General features: G+C 41.1%; 1 protein-coding gene across 1 annotated transcript in view; it reads right to left on the reverse strand.

Moving 5' to 3' along the window:
* PRKCA (protein kinase C alpha) overlaps positions 1-12594 on the reverse strand; it is a 160518-nt gene extending 147924 nt beyond the window's left edge. Inside the window, exons 1-2 of the mRNA XM_074847397.1 lie at positions 12298-12594; positions 8719-8750 (exon numbers count right to left, since the gene is read on the reverse strand). Coding sequence (XP_074703498.1) covers positions 8719-8750; positions 12298-12470 — 205 coding nt within the window. The 5' untranslated portion in view covers positions 12471-12594. The remainder of the gene's footprint in view (positions 1-8718; positions 8751-12297) is intronic.
* Positions 12595-25342: the final 12748 nt, after the last annotated feature.

Consider the following 25342-nt stretch of genomic DNA (forward strand, 5'->3'; position numbering starts at 1 on the left):
ATGAATAATGTTTTGTTTACTGAGGAACTAAAATAACACATTTAGCACACATTCCAGAGAAGTTAAAAATGCTATTAATTTTAAATTAAAATGAAGAGTGAAATATCTGTGCTTTGGAGAGTTACACTGAGAACAAAGTTCAACACTGAAATAAGAATTTCTATCTTCAGTCTGTACCTTGTAGTATGCACGCTTCCCACATCTAATAGTAAAATAAGGAAGGATAGCATCTGATCCACTTTTTCTGAGTCACTACTTATCTTTTTTTAACACGTGCTAAGAAGACACACTCACGTACATTATCAGTAGTTTTGAAACCCAAGCATACAGAACCCCAATTTCTAAATATCTAATTCTTACAGATTTAAAATTTGAAAACGTTTAATTAAATTGGCACCAATATCCATTACGATATTTTAAGCATCATTTGGAGGGAAAAAAACATTTAATTTTCAGGAACATGATCATCATAAGTTTTGCTCCGGAATAAAAATTGCAACCTCCAAATGCAATTACAGGCTTCATTTACCTATATGCAAATGCTTGCAATATACAATATTAATAGCTTATAGAATTCTTTTGATCGAAGCTAAAGAAATAAAGAAGAGGCAACGGCTGCAACTGTAGTTAAAAATTACATTTTGTTTTGTGAATATGGCTTATTTTCTTAGCAAAAAGAAAAAAGAAAACAATTCAACAGTTATTACACAAGGTAAAGTCTTGAATGTGCCATACGAGCTAATTGTGTTGATTGTCCATTCAGAGATATTTCTGACAGTGTCAAGACCTATATATGTGATTGTAAGTGAAAAGCAAATATTTCTCTATATCTTGACTGGCCATCATATAAAGACAAGTATTAACTAGAATTTTGCAGCTTCATCTTAAAAACTAAAAAGTAGCAAATAAAGAGAATAATAATGACCATATTTTTGGTGTTTCTGGACAAACTTGCATTTTTAGTTCAAAAAACGTGTTTCTGTATCAGTCTAAAATTATAAAAAACAGAGGACAGACAAAAATAATTCCAGTAAGCTTCTACATTTATAGGGACATATTCCAGACTGCTAATAAAGCTCATTTGATGAAAGTATTTTAAGTAATAAAGACAGTAATGTGATTTCGAAAATCTATCTGAAGTGACTAGAAGATAATCTGCAAAAAAGACATACTTGTCTACAGTACCTTACAGTCTAAGTTCCATAATTGCAGAAAGGAACCAAAAACTTAATGTAAATCGAATTATAATTAAGAGATCAGAGTGAATGACAATGAAATCCACAGAAAGATCCGTACACACGTGTTCGGTTGCCGGACTTACAAGGTAACCGTTATGAATCACGTTTAGGAAAGGCAGTATTCATAAATAGCTGCAATTGAAAAATTAACAGCTGATAACCAACTCCCAAGCACTCCCAGCCTCTACAAGTCTTCAACAAGCACTGCTGAAATCAGTTGGAATTATAATGTTCAGCATCTACAAGAATTTGGAAACACTCAAAGGGTAGTTCCTGTTACTAATTATACTCAAGAGAGTCCTTCACTCCGACTTTCATGCTTTCTGCTGCTGATGTAAAAGCTGAGGAACTAAGCCTGGAGTATTTATTAAATAACTTATTACTTTTACCTTTAACCCTAAATAGAAACAACCCAAAAAACAAACATAGAAGAAATAACTATCAATGCACTGTTTCTCCAACAGGGAAATCTGTTTTCTTCGTCTTTCTGCAACTTTCTTTCCAACATTTCATTAAATTCCGCTCATGACTAAGTCACATCTGCAAAAAACTCGTATAAAATTAACACCATATGTGGCTGCGTATCAGCAGTTGATGTGCAGTATTGCATCAAATCAAAGGGGAAAATAAAGAATATGCCAAACTTTATCTTGCCCGGGACTCAAACTGGTTTATCTGTCAACTCAGAACGAGCTATCACTCCCACATGTTTAATTAGAAGCTGAAGAGCTTCACAGAATTACATCCAGGGCACTGGAACAGTCAGTTTCTTTTAACTGGAACACACTGCTGGGATATCTAACTGCTTGAAGTAAACAAAACAAAACTCAACATGTTCGAAGTGTGGGAAGGGTGAAGATGGTTTTGTCCTTGAAATATAATACAAGAAAAAACAAACAACAAACTTTTGCTGCAAGATAAGATTTAATTATGTTCCAGTTTTGATGAGCACAACATCACCAAGGAAATTTTCTAGAAAAACAGAAATACAACAGCATATTTCTCTATTTTACTGTCATGCTCTATGTTGAGTGAATTGTGTATTTAGTGATTTGTGTATTGTGCATCTATTTGATATATAGAATTTTTTGTGATGCATGATTGCAGTAAGAGAATCCTCACAAACATGGATACACGTATCTTCCCTCTTCTGACAAAGATGCCCTATTGTCCTTTCTATAGAGCAGTGATGCGCAAAGACACCACATTCCCTTCCCCACACAGAAAACAGTTGCTGAAAGCATAACCAGTGTGTCTACATGATCAAGTAATGCTCCAACAGGAACAGATTTGTAAAGGGAAACAGTGCTAAGAACTAGACACCCATACAGCCCGCATTTCAGGGGTTTTATGTTTCATTAGCTGCAGGGTGATCCATGAACCGAACACCCTGTAGCACCTGGAGGACGTTAAACGTGCTGCTGTAACGCAGCGCTCTGTTTGGTATCACCCAAAGGAAATCCACTTTGCATGCTCCAAGGCCACCCGGCAACGCAAACCAAAGCACTGTGAAGGCAGGGACGACAGGGACACGTGCCTCCAAAGGCCCTTCCCTATCCGAACCACTCGCACTTGTTAAGACTCGGGAGTTTCATCTGCATGTCAATGCTGTTCTCCGGAAAAACTTGGAACATGGGTGGTTTTTCAAAGATCTCTCAGAGTTCAGCTGTGGGGATAGGAACAGAATCTCAACTTACACCGGTATCAGGCAACTAACGGGACTGTACGTCCTCAGAATATGGGACATATGTTGCAAAGGGAAGGAAAGGGACAGCCAAAGGAGGGAAAGATTAAATAAAAGCTGACAAGACAGATGTGCAACAAGCATTTTACGTGAATGCTTATGATCTGTATGTCAGATTATCTGCAGATCGTTAAAATTAGTGTCCTTTGAGAAGAAATCCACAGATACGCAGTCAACAGATTAGGCCAAGGGCGAAAGGCCACAGGAAAGGACAAAGCTGGCTAGAGGAATCATGGAAACTGTGCGTCGATACAATTTATGCTCCCAGGTGGTTTTTTTGTTTTGTTCTTTTTTGTCAGGGGGTGTGTGTGCATGTTTAGTTTTTGCTTTGGCGGTTCCATTTTTGAACAGATACCTCCAAGTTATATGCATGAAAATAGACTATCGAGTCAGCTGCTTTAAGTCTATCAACATTAAGTTTCCATTTCAGAAGATTTCATGTTGACCATCAAGTTATATGGAAAGGATCAACAGTCACAGACTCTTAGTGACTTCCATGGAATTAATTTCTCAATCCCATGCTTACAGAAACATTAATTAAGGTAAACTGTAGCACATGACTAATGGGTAATATAAAAAAGCACAAAGAACAACACACACATTGTTCAAACTGTGGTCTGTAATATCCAATCTTACCACAAAAATGATAATGGTACAAGAGAAGCAGTTCTGGCATAGAGAGGGGAACGAACTTTGTATCTTATCTACCCTTTGGCAATAGCATTTCCAAGTAAGGAAGGCAGAAATATTTTTATGAGAAGTAACACAGCAACATAATACATTTTTCTTTATTAGTTTTTTCATCTACAAAGGAAAATGAAGATAGTAAAATGAACAAGAAACTGTTTGTAGGGCAAACACAATTATAAGGATGGAAAACCAAGAACTAAGCCTCGATCCATACACAAGGAAGAATTAATTGTGCTGCCCTCTCTGAGCATGTTATAACAGAACTGAGGATTCATAAAAAACTGTACATGTCAACCAGGTCACGGGTGTTCAGAGGCATCATTGGTTCAAATGTTCAGATCACAGTGAAAGCATTAAAAAATAGTTTCTTAACCACCTCTCTACAGAGACCTTTAATACAACATTTTTAATGAAAATACATGATTTATAAAGGAGTCAGCACCAGTGGGTTCTCTGGTCTTTTCACTGTAGGATTGAGGTCAAGAACTAGTGGCTAAAAGATAAACAAAGCAGAGGAAATGAAGTGCTGGTTTAATGTGCCAATGTTATGGTATTTGCAAGGACAGTAAATAAAATTCAACCATTCCCATTTTTAGTGAGGAGTTACTATAGATGTCTAACTAGCCCAGAACCAGCAGTGTTAGGAAGCGTACCCAGCACGGCACGAGCTATTCCAAGAAGTTTACCACATCAATTTAAGATTAAATTCAACATTTGGAAAAAATAGTCTGAAAAGAAATTGAGAGAAGATAAGAAAAAAAGTGGAAAGAGTAATAGTTGCACAGATTAGCTAAACATAACAATCTGCTTTAATGGATTTCTCCGGCTTTTATTTATCTACATTAGAAAAAAAAAGTGAAACTCTTTCCTTAACTCAAATGTATTTCAAAGCTGAACTATAGCAGAACATTGCACTTCAGTAGACCCTGCAGAAGCCATGTAAAAGAGGTTAATAACTACAAATTTTGACCGTTTAGGAGAGAATTAACAACAGACCCTTAATCAGGAACATGAGTTGATCACATTTACATTACTGTAACTAAAAATATTTTCACCTCGAGGAACTTGCTGAGCCTTCAGTACTGAACTCAAAACAACGTCTAGACATACATAAATACACGTTCTTCAACGTACACATCACATCTTAGTGAATCACTATTTGTTGTGCTCTGTTCACCAGAAAACCTTTTCTTACAGATCAAACAAAGAAACAAATATAGGTTATACTCAGAATATAACAGTATCAAAAGAATGATGAAGCCAAAATTTAACTGAAAAGCTTGCTTAATTTAAAGTCTGCTTTCTTAAAAGAGTAACTTTCATACTGTGGCAGATTGAAGAGCATTTTAAATTATTCCATGTTTCACATTACTCTTGCAGTATTTCCAGGTACATGTCAGAGAAAAGCTTTCAGCGTTACAGACAGCTTGCTGTCCTGCTTGACAATGTAAGAAAACAAAACAAAGCCATAACTCCCTCTAAATAATCTTACCATCATGTTTTCACTACCACAGAGACAATCAACAGAAAACAGCAAAAGCAAAACAGCAGAATAAGAACTGCTGTTTCAAAAGCACAGTATTTTAGAATAGTTCATGTTTTTATAAGTCAATAATAAAACACAAATATCAAAGAGCAAAATGCTTCCTAATAACAGGAGGCAGTAAAAATATATTCCTTAGGAGAAAGTTAATCCAGCTGAACTCTTTGCAAGTTCATTTTCAAATTCACACATTACCGAAGACAGGCTCAGACTTTTTCCACTGCTACTTTTTTGACCCCAAATCCTCTCTCTGAAAAACTTATTTCCGATAATGCAACAGACTTCTGCAGCCTCTCCAAGACAAACTACTTAGGATGTGAACTGCCTCTTGCTAAGCATTTACGCGGTAATAATGCAATTGCACCCTGAACCTCTGTCGCATTAAGGACTTTAAGAGCATACCAAAATTGAATTTATTGTCTTTTGCAAATTCATAGGGATCCCATAAAAATAAGAAGAGAAAAAAAATTTTGTAAAGCTTTTTAATTAAATAAATGAAAATATTTCTCTTCAATTCCAAAGAACTCATTTAAATGTTTTTACATAAAGCTGAGCCTGAACACTGCAGCAGAAACATAGGCATTGAAATCAGAAAACAAAAACTACATACAATTGAAAACATGTTCCAAGGCTCAAAGCAAGCCTGATGAAAAAAAGGTACTAAGGGTCAAAAAAAAGATCATTACAGTATAGCATTAAGTTTTAATTTAAATAAAATTTAAACATAAAATAAAAATCCTTTCTTTTGAGGGCATCAAAAATAAAACTAGAACTGCATTTTATGTGACACTTTTTTAAAGGAAGTTTTAAAAATATATAAAAACTGTGTTAGCTGTAAATAAATACTGTGTTAGCTGCAGTGTTTAATACTGCATAAACACTAAGGACTTTTGTTTAATTGAAGAATTAGTAACACAACTATTCATAGAATAACTGCAGTTTCTTAGAGTAGAAGCATCATTTGAGTTTGATACATTACTATTATGGTCCTTTCCTCTTCCCTTTGGTAACAAACGCCAGAGGAATTTACAACAACTTTGGAAATAATAAAACCACCCAACTCTGAAACCTGCCTGACATCAAGTTTCTGTCTAGCAGGAGATTTTACAACACTCCTGAAAACAGAGCTAAAAGAGTTTCTTATAATGGAAACTCTGACAGACCAAGAACTATAGTTACTAGGAGCTGTCACTGTAATATTCTTTCCTTTCCTTCATGTCATACTGAAATTTCCATTTTATTCTTAATTTGTCATTCTTCTCTGTAAAGGTAGTTGCTTAATTAAAGAAACTAGGGGTTTTTTTTGCAACCTACCTTCTAGTTTCACACTTTTTTTTTTTAAATTCTTCATGATCTCACTAATTTTGATGAGTAATTTGTCTTTCCAGCTTTAGCTGGTGACTTTTCAGATGGACACTTCAGAAAGTTTCACTGAAAAGCTTTGATTCAGCTGCTTAACTTTATCATGGAAGTTTTATTTTTCAAGACTATTATCCCAAGAGTATGAACTCTTTGACTGTGAGCACAATCAAATTTAATGAATGATGGCAAAAAATCCCACTACTTAAACTTATTATATTAATAATAACTTGCCTAAACTACCTAGAATTTGAGTATTTCCTTAGAGGTTTTGACTGTGTAAGAATACATTCAAGAACACTGAATACAACAGTCTCTATCAAAGAAAAAACTGCAGAAACTTGCTCTGATGCAGACAAAAGTCATGTTTGAACGTATTCAGATTCCTAAAAAGTATCACTTCTGAAGCACTTAAAAAAAATCAATCAAGCCGCTCTACTGCTTTTACTCTTGGTTGTGTTCATGCACGGTGTTTGGAGGGAAAATGAGACCAAATTCAAAGTTTTAGCTAACTTAGTAAGGATTAGTCCTCATCAGACAAAACTAGCTAAGTAGAATAATGCTGGTAGAAGGAATTGTGGCCACAGAATCCAAAATACCAGAAGTGAACTGCCACACAAATTTGATCCGTGGCTCAGATCAGCGGGTCGCGTCCAGTTTGAGCCACCGGCCGCCTGACTGGAAGACAGGAGAACGTCAACATTGTGCAAAGTGCACAATTTAAGATAGAGAACTGTACAATTTAAATGCAGCCACAATTATTTTCTGTATACCAGTGGAAATCTGTAATGAAGATCTAAATAATTCCTTAACTAGGAACCACTGAGCTATCCTGAACGGGATTCAGGAAAAGCCACTCCATTACCAACTGAGGACTGATCTATTGCACTGCTTTGGATGCGATGAGTAGCAAAAAACTGGAGGATATCTACAAAATTTGATATTAACATCTTGGACACAGAGAAAGTTGTATACAAGATTCATGGTAAAATCATGGTTACATTCTTGCCTGAATAAGGTATGCAATGTTTTCACTACATGTATGTATCTGCAAGTTTCTACTTGCAGAAAGAAAAATATTTATTGCAACATCTTTAAAGGGCATCATTCTTTTACATTCAGTTTCTCAGAGGTTTGATTTCAAGAAGAATCAATTAACATCAACTTTCACAAAAATACCACAGAATCCATAATTTCGCTAACTACTAAGTAAAAACAACATTCAGGATAATCAAATATGCTCTAAAGCACTAGCAAATAACCATTAAAAAAATGTAATGAAAGAAACAACCAAAAGGCTAGCTAATGAGTACTCAATGTACATCTGCAGGTGAAACAATAGGGAAGAAGGTGGGGAAAGAGAAAGGGACAACAAAAAGCCTCATCCTAATTAGGTAAACATATGACATAGAAAAAATAACAGTAGTTGGGTGTGGTTATATCATGATTAAATGCTAAATAATGATAAGAATTTGGCAAAAATAGAGAGTATGTGAGAATACAGCATATCATGCTCTGGCTTTCATGTATATAGTTATCTTCCATTACAGCAGCTTTCAATTTCTCAAGGTTAGCAGAATTCATTAAATCGGTGATTTTGTAGGGGTGGATTTTTTTGTAATTAAGTATTACATAAGACAGAGAAAAGCTGCCTGTCCTAAAATGTAGTTCAAACCAAAGGTCCTCCTAAACACACAGCGTATGAAAATTAAAAACAGGGAGTTTGGGTTATGAAAATAAGCCATATGACTAAAAAGTGAATCCATTTTCCAAAACGCCCACACAGACAAGAGCTTCTGATGTGAAAAATGGTCTCTGCGAAAGCTAAATTGCACAGATTATTTTCATGAAAAGTTAGAAGCTGCGCTACATGCAGATTATATGACATTTACCATGACAAGATGTTAAAAAAGACCAACTTTTCGTGTTATTACAGTATGAACAATTACTTGATTGTTCAATGTATATGATATAAATACCAATAGTTATTTAATTGAATAATTGTCTTCCTTTGGAATTTACACAGGCAGAGATGCTCGCTTCATTTTTCCAGGCTTATTTCCCTCTTGCTGCGGGCAAGCTTTGGCTACCTTCAAAATGAGGTGCAACAACGCGCGCTAGCGAACAAAGCGCTTGTAGCTTACCTTGGCACTGAAATCCTTGTTTCCCAAATCCCCTGTATAAAAAAAGAAAAAAAACCCCATCTTAGTATGTTTAGTTATAATTTCTTCTCAATGATCTGTAACAACATAAAAATAGCTTCATATTAAATAACTTCAGATTTTGCTCAGACAGCAGCAGATTTTGAAATATACAACACAGAACAGCCCACCCATTTCAAAGCAGAGAACAATAGCTGCTACCAACTATGTAATTTCAGCTTCTGGCAAAAAAAAAAATTATTATTATTATTTTACAAGCTATTTTGGATCTACAATTATCATCATCTGTGATTACTGAATAATATTTCAACTCATTTAATGCCACATGTATACTTAACAGTAATGTAAAATATTCCAAGTTCTAGCAAAGGCGTATAAAACAAACCAGACTTAGTTTTTCATCCACATTTTCGGATTGCATGCCAATGCTGTTCTGTGCCTCAGCTAGATACCAGTCGTTTGTTGTATGGAAAGGAGGCAGGTTAAAGGTTTTCCTTGTTTCAATATAGAGGAGAAGAGAGGCCCGTTGGTTTCATACCAATTATTCTTCCAGCTTCCTTGCTTCACTTCCATAACGAAATACAAACATGTGTGTAACACTTCACCAATGAATACAGTGACACGCAAGTGTTGTACGTGGTATCCAGAGCTTCAACATATTATAGCTCTGGCAACTGCACTGCTGTTGGCTTTATTTATTTGTTTATCTTTAAACAATCAACATTCGCTTTCCACAAAAATAAATGTTTTGAGTATCCTTCCTATAAACATTTCTCTGCATTTTCCCTCTTTGCGGAACGTTTGTCATCTGGAGAGCTGGGGCTGCTTATGCTCAAAGACAAATGAACAAAAGCCATGAACTGCAGAAGCCGGCCAGTAGGCTGTACGCAGTTAACAACATGAAGTTTAATTATGAAGTTTGTGGAAATGTTTTTAAAAAAATGTATCGATAAGTTTCCCACTTGTTTTATTTATGTATTTAGAGAAGGGACAAAACCTTTAGTACATTGTTACTTCAGGTGGAAATTGAAATTACACAGCATTGAGCTTTTCCGTAAATTTCAACGCAAAAGCCTCCACCTTTTATTGTTATAAGTAGGCCTAAATTCAGAACACCAGAAGAAACATGAAATTGTTTGTTTACTTGGCAGCATATGTGACTACAGTGTACTGTCATTCTGCTGCTGTTATCTCTTGTCTTCACAGAAGTAAAAAGCATGTACTGGAAGCGTGCAAATGCAATTGCAGGAAAGCTGACAGCAGGACTAAGAACATGAAACAGACTTTAGATAATTTTTCATCCTTTTAAACAGACTTATTTGTAAAGAACATTCCTGTATTATCTTCTCTAAAAGCACAGTCACTCTTCAGTGTTTGCGGGGAGTTCATACACTAACCAGCCGCAGTCCAGTCCACTCCCTGATCAGTTACAATGTATTTTAAGTGAAATGACTTTAAAAAAAAAAAAAACAAACAACACTTCAGAAACAAAGCAGGTAAGTGAAAGTTTTTCGGGAAGGTAAGGAGGCACTAAACTATTTGAGTGAACATTACCTGGTCAAAAGTAATCTAAGAAAAAAAAAAATTCTATTTGCATAGTTCAGTGGAAGGTTGCATTTACTATTCTCTATACCTTAAAACATATGTTAATTGCCACATGGCATTTTGGAAATAGATGAAGCACTTGTTATGGTGTATGACGCTTACTCAAGAGTTGCCCATCTTCAAACGAGGAAATGAAACAAGTTTGAGCTGTCAGATGCTCATCTGATGAGCCTTAAGAGCTTCCTCAGACTCACTAGCAAGACAAGACAGAACAGCACAGCCTCTCGGGCCACCTGGCAGCTACAGGAGACCCTTTCACTTCCAAATCCATCCTGTCATCTCATCACTGTATTCCACTCTGGTTTTTAATTGTGCTACTTCTGTGCACAAACACAGTCTGACAATAACCCTGCAGCATTTTTTCACACTTCCCAATTCATTCCGCTTTAGATTAACTTTGAAGCAGTTCCTAACGGTCTCACTTTTACAATAAGAAACTTTGCAATTTTTTTTTCCAAAAGGAAAAAATAATTTAAAAAAAGACACACCCAAAAAGTTGTCTTGTTTCTCCTTGTTTCTTCCACAGTCTACCATCTCAGTTTTCCTTCCTTTCCTCTCCTTCCTCACTCTGCAAATATATTTTAATCATTTCTGGAGCAATCACAGTTTTTCTTTCAGCACGCAAACCAAGGAAAACTCAATAAGACAGACAAAGGTCTGTGTCCAGATGCATAAACACATACACGATGAGCAAGACACCGGCCACAGACACAGAGCCAGCTGGGTGCTGACCCCTCTAGATCTTCCTACAGCTTTGGCTAAAATAAATCACGGCTCTCGTTTTCAGCAACGAAACGTGCAGTGAAAACTTCAACAGCAGAGCAAGGTTGAAGCTAAGCCACGTCTCAGGTGAAGGAGAGGAAGACCCACGGCCGCTGCTGTTGCACACTCGCCGGGTGTACAAACACTCACCCAGAGCGGGGGGACACCTCGCTGGGGGACACCTCGCTGGGGCGCAGGGCGTGAGCCCGTGGGCTCCACACCCCCACCCGCGTGGGAGCGAGGAGGGCGAAGGGTGCAGGGCTGCGCTGAGCCCGGTGGATACCGAGAGAGCCGAGTGGCTCGGCCTGCAGTGGAGCTGCCATCCTGCCCAGAAGAGGGCATGGCAGGAACCGAGAGGTATATTTTTTCCCCTAACAGCTTCGTAATAAGGGTGTTGGTAGGAAGTTTTCCTCCCTTCCTCCCCTCTCTCTAGCACGAACCTTTCTCTTAAAAAAACCCCAAAGCTGTCCCTTTCCTAAACATGTCATGTAGCAGCGGTGTCACTGTGCATTCCCCGTCTCCCTCTGCAGCAGGAGGAAATAAAGCAGGCGCTGAGTACAAAGTTAAAGCCAGGGCTACAGAAGTTGTGCCACACAGCAACACCCACAGTCTGAAACAGAAAACCCTCCGTCTCCACTGCAGCAGCTGTAGCGCTGGCCGAGCTCCCTCCGCTACGGGAAGGCGGGCACGGAGCGGGGGGCTCCGCGGGCGGAGGCAGCCGAGCCCGGGGGTCGGGGGCGGCGGGACAGAGCCGAGGAAATACAAAACTGGACCATTTGGGAAGCCAAGTCCCCAGCGTGGGTCTTCACAGCCCGCTGATCTCTGCGGCACTGGCCAGCGCCGCCCCTCCCCGAGCGCCGGCAAGTTCAGGGGCTCCCCCCGCCCCGAGACCGGGGTGCGCTCAGACTCAGCCCGCGGCCCCTCGGAGCACCGGCGGCCGCAAACACCCCGCCCGGAGGAGGGTGAGACAGAGCCGGGGACAGCGAGGCGACATGGCTCTGCCCCATCGGGGCTCACCTGCCCGGCCCCGGGGACCCGGCGGGCGGGAGCGGAGGGGCGGCCGCGCCGCGCAGCCCGGGCACAGCGGCGGGGGCTGCCCTCGGAGCGGGGGGAACCCCCCACAGCGGGGGGCCCGGGCGGAGATAAGGCGGGGGGGGGGGGGGGGGGGGGGGAAGCGCTCCGGGGGTCTCTCACCAGATGAAGTCGGTGCAGTGGCTGCAGAAGGTGGGCTGCTTGAAGAAGCGCGCGATGAATTTATGCTCCTTCACCTCGTGCACGTTCTTCTGCCTCAGGGCCCCCTTGCGAGCGAAGCGCCGCGCCGCGTCCGGGGCCGCGCCGGGCTCGGAGCCCGGGAACACGTCGGCCATAGCGCCCTCCTCTCCACCCCCCTGCCGGGAGCCGAGCCGGGCCGCGCCGCGCCGGGAGTCGCCGCCCCGACGTCCGCCCCGTCCGGCGGCCGCCGAGTCTCTGGCAACGGCGGGGCTGGGCGCTGCCTCCCGCTCCCGCGCCTGACGTCGGAGCGGCGCGTAGGGAGCGGGAGGAGGATCCCGGCCCCGGGCCCGCGCCGGCTGCTCCGCCCGCGGGGGGAGCGAGCGAGCCCCCGGCCGCCGGCGGGGCGGGGCGGGGCGGGGCCGCCCTCGGCGGGGGGAGAGCGCGCACGGCCGGGGGGGGCCCGGGAAGGCGGGGGGGGGGCGGCAGCACCTGCTGCCTCTCGTCAGCGGCCCCGCCCCGCACACACCGGCTGGACCCGCACACACACACCCCGGCTCCCGTCACACACACACACACACACACACACACATACACACCCCGGCTCTCCCAACACCCCCCGGCTCCTCTCACGCACACACACACCCACCGGCTCTCCCAGCACGCGCTGCTCCCCCTCACGCACACCCACCCAGGCTTCCCTCACACACACACACACACACACACAGAGGCTCCTCACACACCACTCTACACATGCACACACACACAGGTTTCCCTTGCACATGAGCTCCCCTCACACACACAGACGCAGGCTTCCCTCACACACCAACTCTTTTCACACACACGCACAGGTTTTCCTTGCACATGAATTCCCCTCACACACACAGACACACATGCAGGTTTCCCTTGCACATGAGCTCCCCTCACACACTCAGACACACGCACAGGTTTTCCTCGCACGTGAATTCCCCTCACACACAGAGACACACACAGGCTTCCCTCACACACACACACACACACGCAGAGGCTTCCCTCACACACACAGGCACACACAGGGGCTTCCCTTGCACATGAATTCCCCTCACACACACAGACACACACACAGAGGTTTCCCTCACACACACAGACACACACACAGTGGTTTCCCTCGCACACACAGACACACACAGGTTTCCCTCACACACCGACTCTTCCAACACACACAGACACACGCACAGGTTTCCCTTGCACGTGAGCTCCCCTCACACACAGACACACACAGAGGCTCCTCACACACAACTCTTACACATGCACACACACAGGCTCCCCTTGCACATGAGCTCCCCTCTCACACACAGACACACACAGAGATTTCCCTTGCACACACAGACACACACACAGGCTCCCCTTGCACATGAGCTCCCTTCTCACACACAGACACACAGATTTCCCTCGCACACACAGACACACACAAGGCTCCCCTTGCACATGAGCTCCCCTCTCACACACAGACACACACAGAGATTTCCCTCGCACACACAGACACACACAGAGATTTCCCTCGCACACACAGACACACACACAGGCTCCTCTCCCCCACACACCCCCTCGGCCCCTCATACCCACACACAGAGGGCAGCTGGCTCCCTTCTCTCTCCCTCACACGCAGCAGCTGCCTCCCTTCACAGACACACACACACACACACACACACAGGGCAGCTCACAGACACATTTTCCTCAGTGTCGGCCATGGAAGCCAACACCTTCCCTCCAAATCAGCCCCGGCACCAAGCTGCCCTCAGCAGCCCCCGGGCGCGGGCAGGGCACGGGCAGGGCGTGGGCAGGAGGAGGCCCGGTGACCCCTGACACCGCCGCGCTGCCTCGCTTTTCCTTCCCTCGGCAGAGCTCTGCGCCCTGCGCCGAGCACAACCACCACCATCGCCACGAGCACGGCTAACCCCTACCCGCTGCTCCGCCGCCTTCGCAGCGCGCTTCCTGTGCCTACCCTCAGATACGTTCTTCCACCACCACAACAAAAAAAGGTGCAGCCCAGGCGCTCTCCTTCACAGACCTTTCCCCTTCCTGCGACCCAGAAACCCAGTCGCACACCTGCGAATGCGGCGTGAGGCCATCCTGGACCACTGCACAGCACACCGGACACGCTGGACACGCAGCCAAGACAAGGGAAGAGCGGCCTCGCTGGCCTGCCCCGCTGCAGTGTGTCGTATAGCTTTACTTTTTCATGCAATACAAATACCCTAACAAAAAGGGTAGGAAACGTATAGCAAGTCTTTTTCACTAATTAATGCATCCAACATATACAAAAAATACTTTTACTATGCTTTTATGCAGCACACTGACAATGTGATAAAGTATTCTGTAGAGTAATAGAACCATTCATCTTCATTTATTCACATTACACACAAAATGCTCACAAGTCCCTGGACATGGAAACGCTATTTGCCTATGGCATCCATACATTCTCTTATATTGCAATTTATACAGTATCTCCAAACATTCAGAAAAACACCCTATGAAGCATGACTGTGTGCGTAAAAACACAATATATTTGCTAAATTAAAAAAAACCAAGTCCTAATATTTTTTTTAATAAATGTTATTCCCATGGCCTCAAATTTTGACATAGGAGAAATGGATGCTTATTAGAAGTTCCTCTACCCCAATATATCTACACACTAATATGTCCGTGTAAGCATGTGTAATATGTTTTTTTTCACAAGAATGAAACCCAGCTAATTAACGCAAATGAAGTCTTATTTGCTGATGGGAAAAGCGCACACGGACATTTACCACAGAATGGAAATAACTTGTTACATGCTATCTCATTCTTAATTTTAAAACCTAGGTTTCTGGGCGCAGCCTGGCTGAACTGGTATGTCCACGGCTTTTTTATCAAATAACTGATAACAGGGATAGCCCTGCTTTTTTTCTAAACTTATAGAATCAAGCCAGCCACCCTATAAACTGTTTCCATATGCCCTCGCTTCATGGACTTTTATTTTGCAACTACTTCCGAATTTGATCTGAAATTCAATAAAATATAGATTTTTTTATTTGGTTTCGACCTATTCTACTCGTTTCAAATCCCTTATTCCTCTTCAGAGGGAATAGATTTTTCTTGCCTTAATTAACTTATGCCAAAGCATGAGGAGCACTAAGAAACATTTTGTACTCTCATTAAGTGTTCTATCAAGAAATATGGAACGTATTTATTTCTATTCCTTCAGTGCTGTATTACAAACATAGCTACCGAAACTGGAGAGTCTGACTGAATCAAGATGCAACTCGCATTACGTCAGATTGGGGGCAATCTGTACGTTTGGTTGTTCCTTAAAATCTGGAAAACCTGCTGAATCATTCTGGATTCCAGTTTCTTTCCTGAGAGTGACCGGTCAAGATCCATTCACTGAAACATTGGCCAGTGCCCCAGGCTCCTAGTTCCAGCACCTGCCGATTGCCTTGTTAGGCCCCAGGGAAGAGCCAAATGACACCAGCTGTGACACTACACCATCACTTTAGGATCAGTTTACTCTGTCTCTGTAAAGCAACCATTTTCTCTCAAACCTAATAATTATTTGTACGCAGTGATTATGCACACTACGCAAGAGAAAAAATCTATTATATGTGCATAGCAATCCTCAGACAACTAGGTAAACCATTATAGCACAACATTCCCTTACTGTATATAACATATAACTCCTCTTACTGCCCTGTTTTGGATGCACACCGCTTACACAATGCTTTTTTGTATATGTATATATATTCACCTTGAAGTGTCGAGATTTGTCACTATGACCAGGATACTCTTACACTGATACTATGAGGGGATCCTACGTTCCATTCGCCGCACGCTTTGGGTATATGCTATTGTAACATCAGCATCCTCTTGCTGGGAGGCCTTTAATTGCTTGGACACCCATCCTTCCTACTCTGCACTCAGGTCCTGTGGGTGATACAGGAACTTGTCCTTCCTCTGCAAATTACTGCGGGAAAGATGTCTGCCATCGCTTCCTGCACACACACATTCCCACCAGCAGCCTGTGACTTGCTCTTCTGCTGAGGGTAGTGTTTGCAATTTGTTTCTGATTCAGGCCATCTGGACAAGGAGTCAGCATTATCGGTGTTTGTGTTCAGGCATATACATGGTTGTTAAATCAGAGTACCAGATTTTCCAATCTTCCTGGCAAGCAGCTCCAGAATTCCTGACTCCAAAGTGCCATTTATGGGGTCTTCTGATAAGAAATTTACTCCTGTAAGAATATTTGGATAATATCCTAGAGAGTTCATCCCTGATAGAAGTTCCCGTTGGATTGTTTATGAGTTTTTCTCTGAAGGATTTGATTATTGCTGTAACAAGCACAACTTCTCAAGTCCTTTCTATATTTGCATCAATACCACTCGAGGTCTGTAAGTGCAAGCATCTGTGTTCATTTTGAAAGAAGATTCTCAGAGTCATTCTGCTGCTTGTGAAATGCCTTCTCTGTTTACTCATCTGCTGGATCAGCACGCTACTGCCTGCATCATTTTTGGATCAAAAAAGCAATAAAAAAAGTGTCTTCTTCCTAAAGGAAAAGTATCTGGATTGTTCTGTCCCTATTTACATGCCCTGCATCAGATCAGCTCAAAGACAAAGCCAAGGAGAACACCTTCATCAACATCTTTGGCAATTGTGGCTCTCAATTTAATTATTTCCTGCTTGTAAGAAATATTCAACAAACAGGAATCACTTCCTGCTTGAGACCTATAAGGAAGTTCACAACATAATTTCTCTTCACATTTCAAAGCAAATTACAACCACTTCCTTTTCTAGAGAGTTATCAAAACAGTAGCTATTTTCCAAATCCCTTTGAGGAAGGATGACTTGATCACTGCAAACCGCTCTCTAAAAATGATTTGCTTCATCCAGTCTCATCTTCCACAGGAATTTCCACACAGTCAGCTTATGAGACATTTCTACCAGCAACTATTGTGGAAAAATCAATTGCCATAATTAAGTCAAAAGCAGTTATCAGTTTCCACTAACACCCAGACTTCAGAGGCAAATTTCAGAAGCCAGGTTTTCCTAATTTCTTTTTCCACTAAAACATTGTTTGAAATCATCTATAGAGCTTAGTGTTGACACTCCCATTCATAAGTTTGTTCATCATGTTTTGACCAGTAGCTATTAATTATGAGATAATGTCCACTACTCCTATGGTCTCTCCAGACCCTACTACACATTCATCAACAAAACTGTTTATTGTACTTACCCAGACACTTTGGCCACAAGACACCCTAAACGTTTCCAAAAATGAGGAAAAGGTAGGATGTGCTAACATAAATAACAGTTAGACTAGATGATCTTCAAGGTCCAACCTAGATGATTCTGTGATTCTGTGATATGCATTTGTGTGAGTGTTTGTATGTCTGTTGTCCCAGTGGTGAGAAGGAGGTAGAAATATTTTGTATCTCACTGTATCAACACTGGTTTCTGCATCTTTCTGTGTCTTACTGCATTTGTGCATCTACAGTCTGCACAACTCCATGTCTTTCTGTATTTACACTAATTCTCTTCTCTGCCCTTTTCCTCTCAAAGTTACTGAGATTGAAGGTTGTCATTAGACAGATTTTAATATTAAATTATCCCATGTGGCAGCTTGTTTACACATGCTAGTACTGATGTGAAAGTTTGAATGTGTGTATTAAAACACAGTCAAAAAGAAGACTAAGTACAGAAAAAAGTCCTATGAGAGATGAAATGTCACAGAAAAAGTATTTCTGAAAAAAAAATAGGAAAAAAATGTCATATCATAATAATTAATTATTTGCCAGGGATGAAATTGCAGTTCTTTGGTATGTCCTAATCAGCAAAATCCCACTTCCCTTTGCAACATGTAAATGATGCCATTATTTCAACTTGAGTTTCCTTGAAAGTGGTGCAAAAACCATTCCTCATGCAGATAGCTTGTAACTGCCTGTGAATTATCCTCACAGCAGCTCTCCAAAGAACTGGAATAAATGGCTGATGATATACAGAGCATTGAGTGTAAAATACATTTTTTTAAAATCAGGATTCGCATCAGAATACTGAGTGACAACCTATTCCTTTGTTTTCTTGTATCTCTGGTGTATTAGGAGCATGGTAAAATATCTCCTAGTTAATAGAGCTGAATCAGAGCTCAATTCTGTTATGTACTGAAATGTGATGGAGGTCCTTTGGGACGTTTCATGGGTTTTGTCTCTTTCTAGATTGTATAAATAAAAATTTTTGCCTCAGCTGGAGTATTTGCTATCATTGTTGTTTTGCAGATTTTGTCCTTCCCACCAGCAATCACTCGAAAAATTTTGAATATCTCTTCCAAAAAGTAATTCACATTCTTTTGAGTGCATCAGAACAATTCTCTTGTGTAGGCAAATTTTCAGTCTTCAACTGTACACACACAAAAAAAAAGACAGAAAGACTCAGGCTTTGAAATACAAACAAAGCACTCAAACAATGTGGAAAGAAGAACAAACCTCTCTTGTACCAACTAAACAAGAGAGCCTCTATTATTTATTTAGAGAAACATGGCACACAGGTTTGTAAGAAACAAATTAGGTGGTTTTTGCAAGGGATGATTGACCCCTGGAAGAACCGAATGCAAGCGCTGGTGCGGGATGCTTATGTGGGCTCAGGGGAGTGAGAAAGCCTGGGAGAGACAAACCCTGGACGTTACTGAACACAGACCACGGCCGGCTCAGCAAATTCCCTAAATGGAAAATGCTCAGAAAGTGAGAGATTCTTAGGAGGAAGTATCATATCCGCTTGTTCTCTAGGAAGTTCTCACTTCCTAGGTGTGCACCTGCCGTCACTGCTAGAGACAAATTACTCCAGATGGGCCCTGCCTGAACCAGTACCACCACTTCTATGGCCTTCGTTTTCTTCTTTAAAGAAAAAATATTTACTGTATCACTGCCAGCTGACAAAAAGTTACCCTCAGAAAACTACCTTTTCCAGTCTTTTTGCATTAAAAGTGCAAGCTGTACATGTAGGGTTTAAGTTTGCAGATAAAAGGAACTCTATAGGTACGTCCCTATGTGACCCCTTGAAGAGTAAAATATGTCCATCAAAAATGGCTTAGGAAAGCAGAGTCACTGCACTGTCCTGAAGCCTTTTCCCAACAGTCTGTTGGAATCTCCAGTGTGCTTTTCTGACATCAGTTTTGGAATATCAACATGTCTAGCATCATATAGCGTCTGATAGAGCAGGACAATACAGTTTCTTTATGCTAATTATGGGCCATGGGATGTCATCTTGCTGACATGGAAGTCAAAGTGAAATTTCCCATTATTTCAATGTGAACAGAAATGTGTGGTATATTTTATTTACCATATTCACACAAATCTTTTATTTAAATGGATGATAATTTTGCAATAGTAAGCTGAGTAGAATTTTGCCGTGTGAAGATGAGGATATATTAGATGTATCTTACTTCCACTGATTATTTTTGACAACTGAATATCGTTTATCAGAGATACAAGAAATAGTAACTTTCATGTTGCATTTGGCTTATTCTAGAGAATAAATGTGAGAGGAAACCAAAATCATATCAGCTGGAATATACAGGATATTAACTTCTTCTTCTGTGCCACCATTGTATTATGACACGTTGGTGCAGAGAAAGCACAATACCATTTTCAGTGGTATGATTTCCAATTATACCATGTCCGTCTGTGCTCTACACAAGTGTTTATACTTACAGAAACACTAATAATTGAAATGACAAGAGTTTGGCTGGTCAAACACAGCTTTAAAGTATTTGTTTAATTTAGAAGAACTGAAAAGAGAAAACAGTGACGCACAAAACAAGCTGACATTAATTTCAAAAAAACCAGTTCAAAACCCCAAAGTGACAGTTAACTGAAAAACGAAGTGTGGAAAACCTCTCTGCTGCAGAGACATCACACGAGGAAGGATTCTGTTTGTTAGCATTTAACATTCATTCAACCCACTGGAATTTTCATTTTCCAAAACCACCCAGAAACTGTCCTTTAACGACAGTAGAGACTATTTTTGGTCTTTTAATCCAGTATTGTGGATTAAAGACTGAAAAGATTAGCAGACTAATACATATCATAACAAGGGAACATCTCCTTAGGTTGCACTAAGTCAGTCTCATGCTACCATTCAGTATCACAATTTATGGTGACCTTAATAGCCCAAAATTGCTATTTGTATGTAAATAAAATACTACAGATGCTCTTTCAACATGAATTACATTTTAAAATAGTTTTGCTCCAGAAAACATGATTTTAAAAATCAGACATCTCACCCACAATGTTGCAAATGAAAAAAACCCAGGGTGTCCCATAGGCAAGTGCCAGTGGATTTTGTTCCAGCTGTATTATGCCATGTCTGTGAGATAAGAGCTAGGCAGCTTGCTTTAAAAAGGTCTGGAACAGTGGTTAAGCCAGCTTGTACAGCAGACTAATATTATTCAACTTGACTACACTCTGATGTCCATAGAAAAACAATGACCCTCTCATTAATGACCACAGGATGAGGTGACATGAAGGAGAAAAATGAGATTTTTTTTCTTCTAGAAATAAATTAAAAGAAACAAAACGTGTAGCAAGCATACATACATGTGCTTTCTGCACATTTTCAACTTGTATCATAAATATTTCACACTTCATAGAATACTCACAGAATCACAGAATGGTTTGGGTTGGAAGGGACCTTAAAGACCATCTAGTTCCATTCCCCCTGCCATGGGCAAGGACACCTTCCACCAGACCAGGCTGCTCAAAGTCCCATCATGATCTGCTCTTTTCAAAACACCTGGACATCATCTCTTTTCAAAACTCAAATTTACGAGAATGTCACTGACATCAGTTCTGGCAATGTTGGAATGATTGCAATTTTATTTCATTCAGTTGCCAAAATCCTGGCAGCATACTTGTGTCTCCCTGCACAATGAGAAAATCTCCATGTGCAATGAATAAAGGAAAATCACCCTCTGAGATTTATTTTTGTTATTTTTACATAGAATTACAAAATAAATGCAAAACTCTTAGAAAAACCTGGCTAGATGATGATGCAGATCACAACACTAGAATCAAAATGTTTAGAGATATACACCCGTGTGGAGATTGTCAAAGCAGCTGAGTGGCCTTCTGGAAACCAAAAGAGGTAGCTACATTTCCAAAGAACCCAATACACCAAAAATTTACTTTAATAAAGTGAGCACTTTTAAAAGCATGGCCTTCATTTAGTTGTCTAAATGGAATTTGAGCCCTTCTCAAAATCTGATTCCAGTTATTGATACTGGCCCCTTCAAAATCTGCTTCCTCTTAGAAAAGCTTTGCCCTGGATTTATTGCTGGAGATTAGAGGCTGTCACAAAGTGAAATTAGTTTATTGATATCTTCCTACTCTCTAATGGTCCACACTATAAAAGTACCATACTTTGTGGTAGAATACAAGTCTGTTAACAGGATCCAGACACAGAATAATGCGATGTCATGAGCATCAGACGTAGGCCACATCGACAGAGGTGTTTGAGCATGATTTTTCTAGCAAAATGTCTAGCTCAAGACAAACTAATCTTTCCTATCTCATTAGCCCTAAACTCATCCACTTACGTTTGAATATTCAAGAACAGTCTTAAAAATCAGCTTGTAAAAGTCAATAGCATCCCCTCTGAAATTTCATGAAATTTTCAGTTCAGTGACTACATTTTTAGCTTTTTCAGACTTGTCAGTCAACAGTGAAGTGAGGAATTCCCCCTTTTGGAGTAAATTGCTAAGAATACCAGATTAAAAATATATGAGGAAAAATTATAGTCAACTATTCACGTTGATTAACAAAGATTTGGGAAAAATTCTTAATCTTGTAATTTTGTTAATTGTATATAAATTGATTCAAATCACATATAAAAACATGGATAAAATCCTCTTAAAAAAAGCCCCAAGTGAAGCCAATGACAAGACGCAGTCTGGCTTGTCAACGTTTTGGTTTAGGCCATAAGGGAGCTCAGTATCCACTTTTTGATTGTAAAGGAGCTGAATCACAAAGAAGTAGATTTATTCATCTGGAACACTCTGGACTTCTGCCCAGAAAGAATTTAACAGATGATATCCATGGGTTAATAGAGATCATAGGATCTATCTAGGTTGAAGCTGTCGATTTATCAGGTGGTACCAATGGACGTCCCCAACAGAGCCAAAGAGCATCGATTCTAGGCTGCTTTTAGACACAGGCACTTTTCAATGAAGTTTTTAACGTGTATGAATATACCAAACAGCTGCTTGATTGTTGATCCCTTTATCTGTCATTTGGGAAAACCAAAGAATGGCAGTAAATAAATCTGGTGGTAGCTGGGCTTTCTGATAGTGTTATGGCAATGTGCCAAGGGAGGCAATTTAAGAGCGTTCTCACTCACCCAGAGAAATCCTTTATCAGGAGGGATGCAGTCATCCTAGGATGAAAACTAGCCAGGATTGCCCCGCTGGATCACAAAGTGGTAAAATGCTACCGACAGTTTTGATGTACTGGGAGTGTGAAGTGCATTCCTGCAGCAGTGCACTTTCCTTGGAGAACTTGCATCAGGCCCTGACCAGGTCTGAACTCTCTCCAGCTTGTAAAGAAGATGGCAACCTGAGGTATATAAAAAAAAAACAAACAAAAATAAAGGCGAGATGCTGCTCTCACACAAACCTGTGGCTTCTGGCTTAATAGAAAGCGGAAGAATAATGATGAAGAGAATCTTGAAAACTTTATTTCAAGCTCGATAAGAGAAAGAGTTTGGCTTGAGCATGGAGAGCATTCTGTCTTATCTGAGCTCTGCCTTACCACGCCTGACTGGCTTCCCTCTGGAATGCACCTGTGTATCTCTACATCTGCACTGAGGGAAAAGGCAAAAAGGTGGGACAAGGCATCACAGGGTGAGAAGGTCTGTGGCTTCATACTGTGCTTTTATGTTGACATCTCAGAAGTTGTCCCTTGCAGACGTGATCACTGCAGATTCAAACTCTCATAGAGAATAATTTGCCCCCAAAGGTTCATAATTTAACGTTCCCGACGTAGAAATTCAACACAGGATTTTTTAGACAGCGTTTTGATGAATTTATCAGAGGAACAGACTGTTTCACAATATTTGGGTCACAGTAGAACTGTGAGAGAGATTCTCCGGATTTTCAGTGCAGGAAATGAGAAGGCGGAGAGGAGGAAGTAGCTTTAAAATGCTCTCTGGTTTGTACACTGTGAGCTTAATGGATGTGAAAACTCGAACACCTTCGTGCCTCTGTGAGAGAATATAGGCCTGCTATCGCCTGGAAAATTTGTTAGTGCCAAATTTATTGTGCCATTTGTTAGTGCTCTGACATCTCAGACTAATACAGGATTGGGTATTTCTATATTTCTATACTACACTTCCAGTTAACTGCTGGGTGCTTAAAGTGGTTTAAGGTCTAGGACTAAAATGATAATTATTTCCTTAACTTCAGAAAAAAACATTCTGAAACATCAGTGGCAACTAGGACTGCAGTTTACCCCTAAAATATGCTACTAAGTGAAAATAGTCTTTTTAAGAATTATATAGACACTGTTTACTTCTTATGTCACTGAGACATTCTTTCAGATCAATATCTGTTACTGTGTGTTTACTTCTAACATCTCCAAACACACGAAATATAAACTTCCACTGGGAAATAATACACTGCAAATGGATCTTGGCTTTTGGCTGGCTGATTATTTTGCTAATACTGAATGTGTACATCCAAATTACCTATACATTAAATATTAAATGCAACTGATATATAGGAAGTCAGAGTGGTCTCAACTTGCCCAGAACTGAAAGCAATTATTTTTCTGTAAAGCTGAAAATGACTCAGTTTACCCTCTTACTTTTTATTTCTTATCTTTTCAGTGCAATGGAGCACTCACTTCAATATTGGATGTATTGAATAGAAGTGATTAAAATGTTTGTGCAGTGCATAAATGAACTTTGAACAAATATTAATAGAACTATCTTGGCAACATGAAGGGCAATGATTGGACCTGTGACTTAACACCTGCTCCCACAGAGGAACATGGATACATCCGTTAGCCATCTGACCATCACCTCTTCATGCTCTGGAGGGAGGAATGGGTGTACACATGAAACCCAGGGACTGACCTGTGAAACAAAAGGACCAGCGTGAAGGAAGCTGGAATCTGATTATCTTACCCTTGCAGGAAAAGGATGAGATTGTTGGTCCAAGTACAGTCCCAAAGCCAGCTTTCATGCCAGAACGAGAGCAAGCAGGTGCTGGCACATAAGGGAGGACTGCATTCAGGCCTCTCTTTAATATTCTACCTGTGTCACAGAATCACAGAATGGTTTGGGTTGGAAGGGACCTGAAAGATCCCTTAAAGGGACACCTTCCACTAGCCCAGCTTGCCCAAAGCCCCGTCCAACCTGGCCTTGAACCCTTCCAGGGAGGGGGCAGCCACAGCTTCTCTGGGCAACCTGTGCCAGGGCCTCACCACCCTCACAGGGAAGAATTTCTTCCTTAGATCTGATCTAAATCTCCCCTCTGTCAGTTTAAAACCATTACCCCTCATCCTATCCCCACACCCCCTGATCAAGAGTCCCTCCCACGTCTCCTTTAGCCCCTTTAAGTCCTGGGAGGCCGCTCTAAGGTCTCCCCGCAGCCTTCTCTTCCCCAGCTGAACCCCCCAACTCTCTCAGCCTGTCATCACAGGGGAGGTGCTCCAGTCCCCCGAACATCTTCATGGCCCTAATCAATACATTCCTACTGAGTTGAGAAACATCTGCATCTTGACCTGGCTGTGTTGTGCATTTTCTGGTTGAAGAACAGTCACAAAATCTTCAGAATGGTGGGTAACGCAGACCTGACACTCACTGTCTGGAAGGACAGACTGCCAGGAAATCTCTGCCAGGATCAGAGGTGTGACATATCCTACAATATCAGGAAAATTACAGCATCAACTAGAGAAGCATACAGACAGATTAGAGGAAGGACACAAGGTCTGGCTCATTAGCTGGGGAACTGTTACCTCGCACCGAC

This window comes from Strix aluco, chromosome 21 (assembly GCF_031877795.1).
Source record: "Strix aluco isolate bStrAlu1 chromosome 21, bStrAlu1.hap1, whole genome shotgun sequence".
Taxonomy (NCBI): domain Eukaryota; kingdom Metazoa; phylum Chordata; class Aves; order Strigiformes; family Strigidae; genus Strix; species Strix aluco.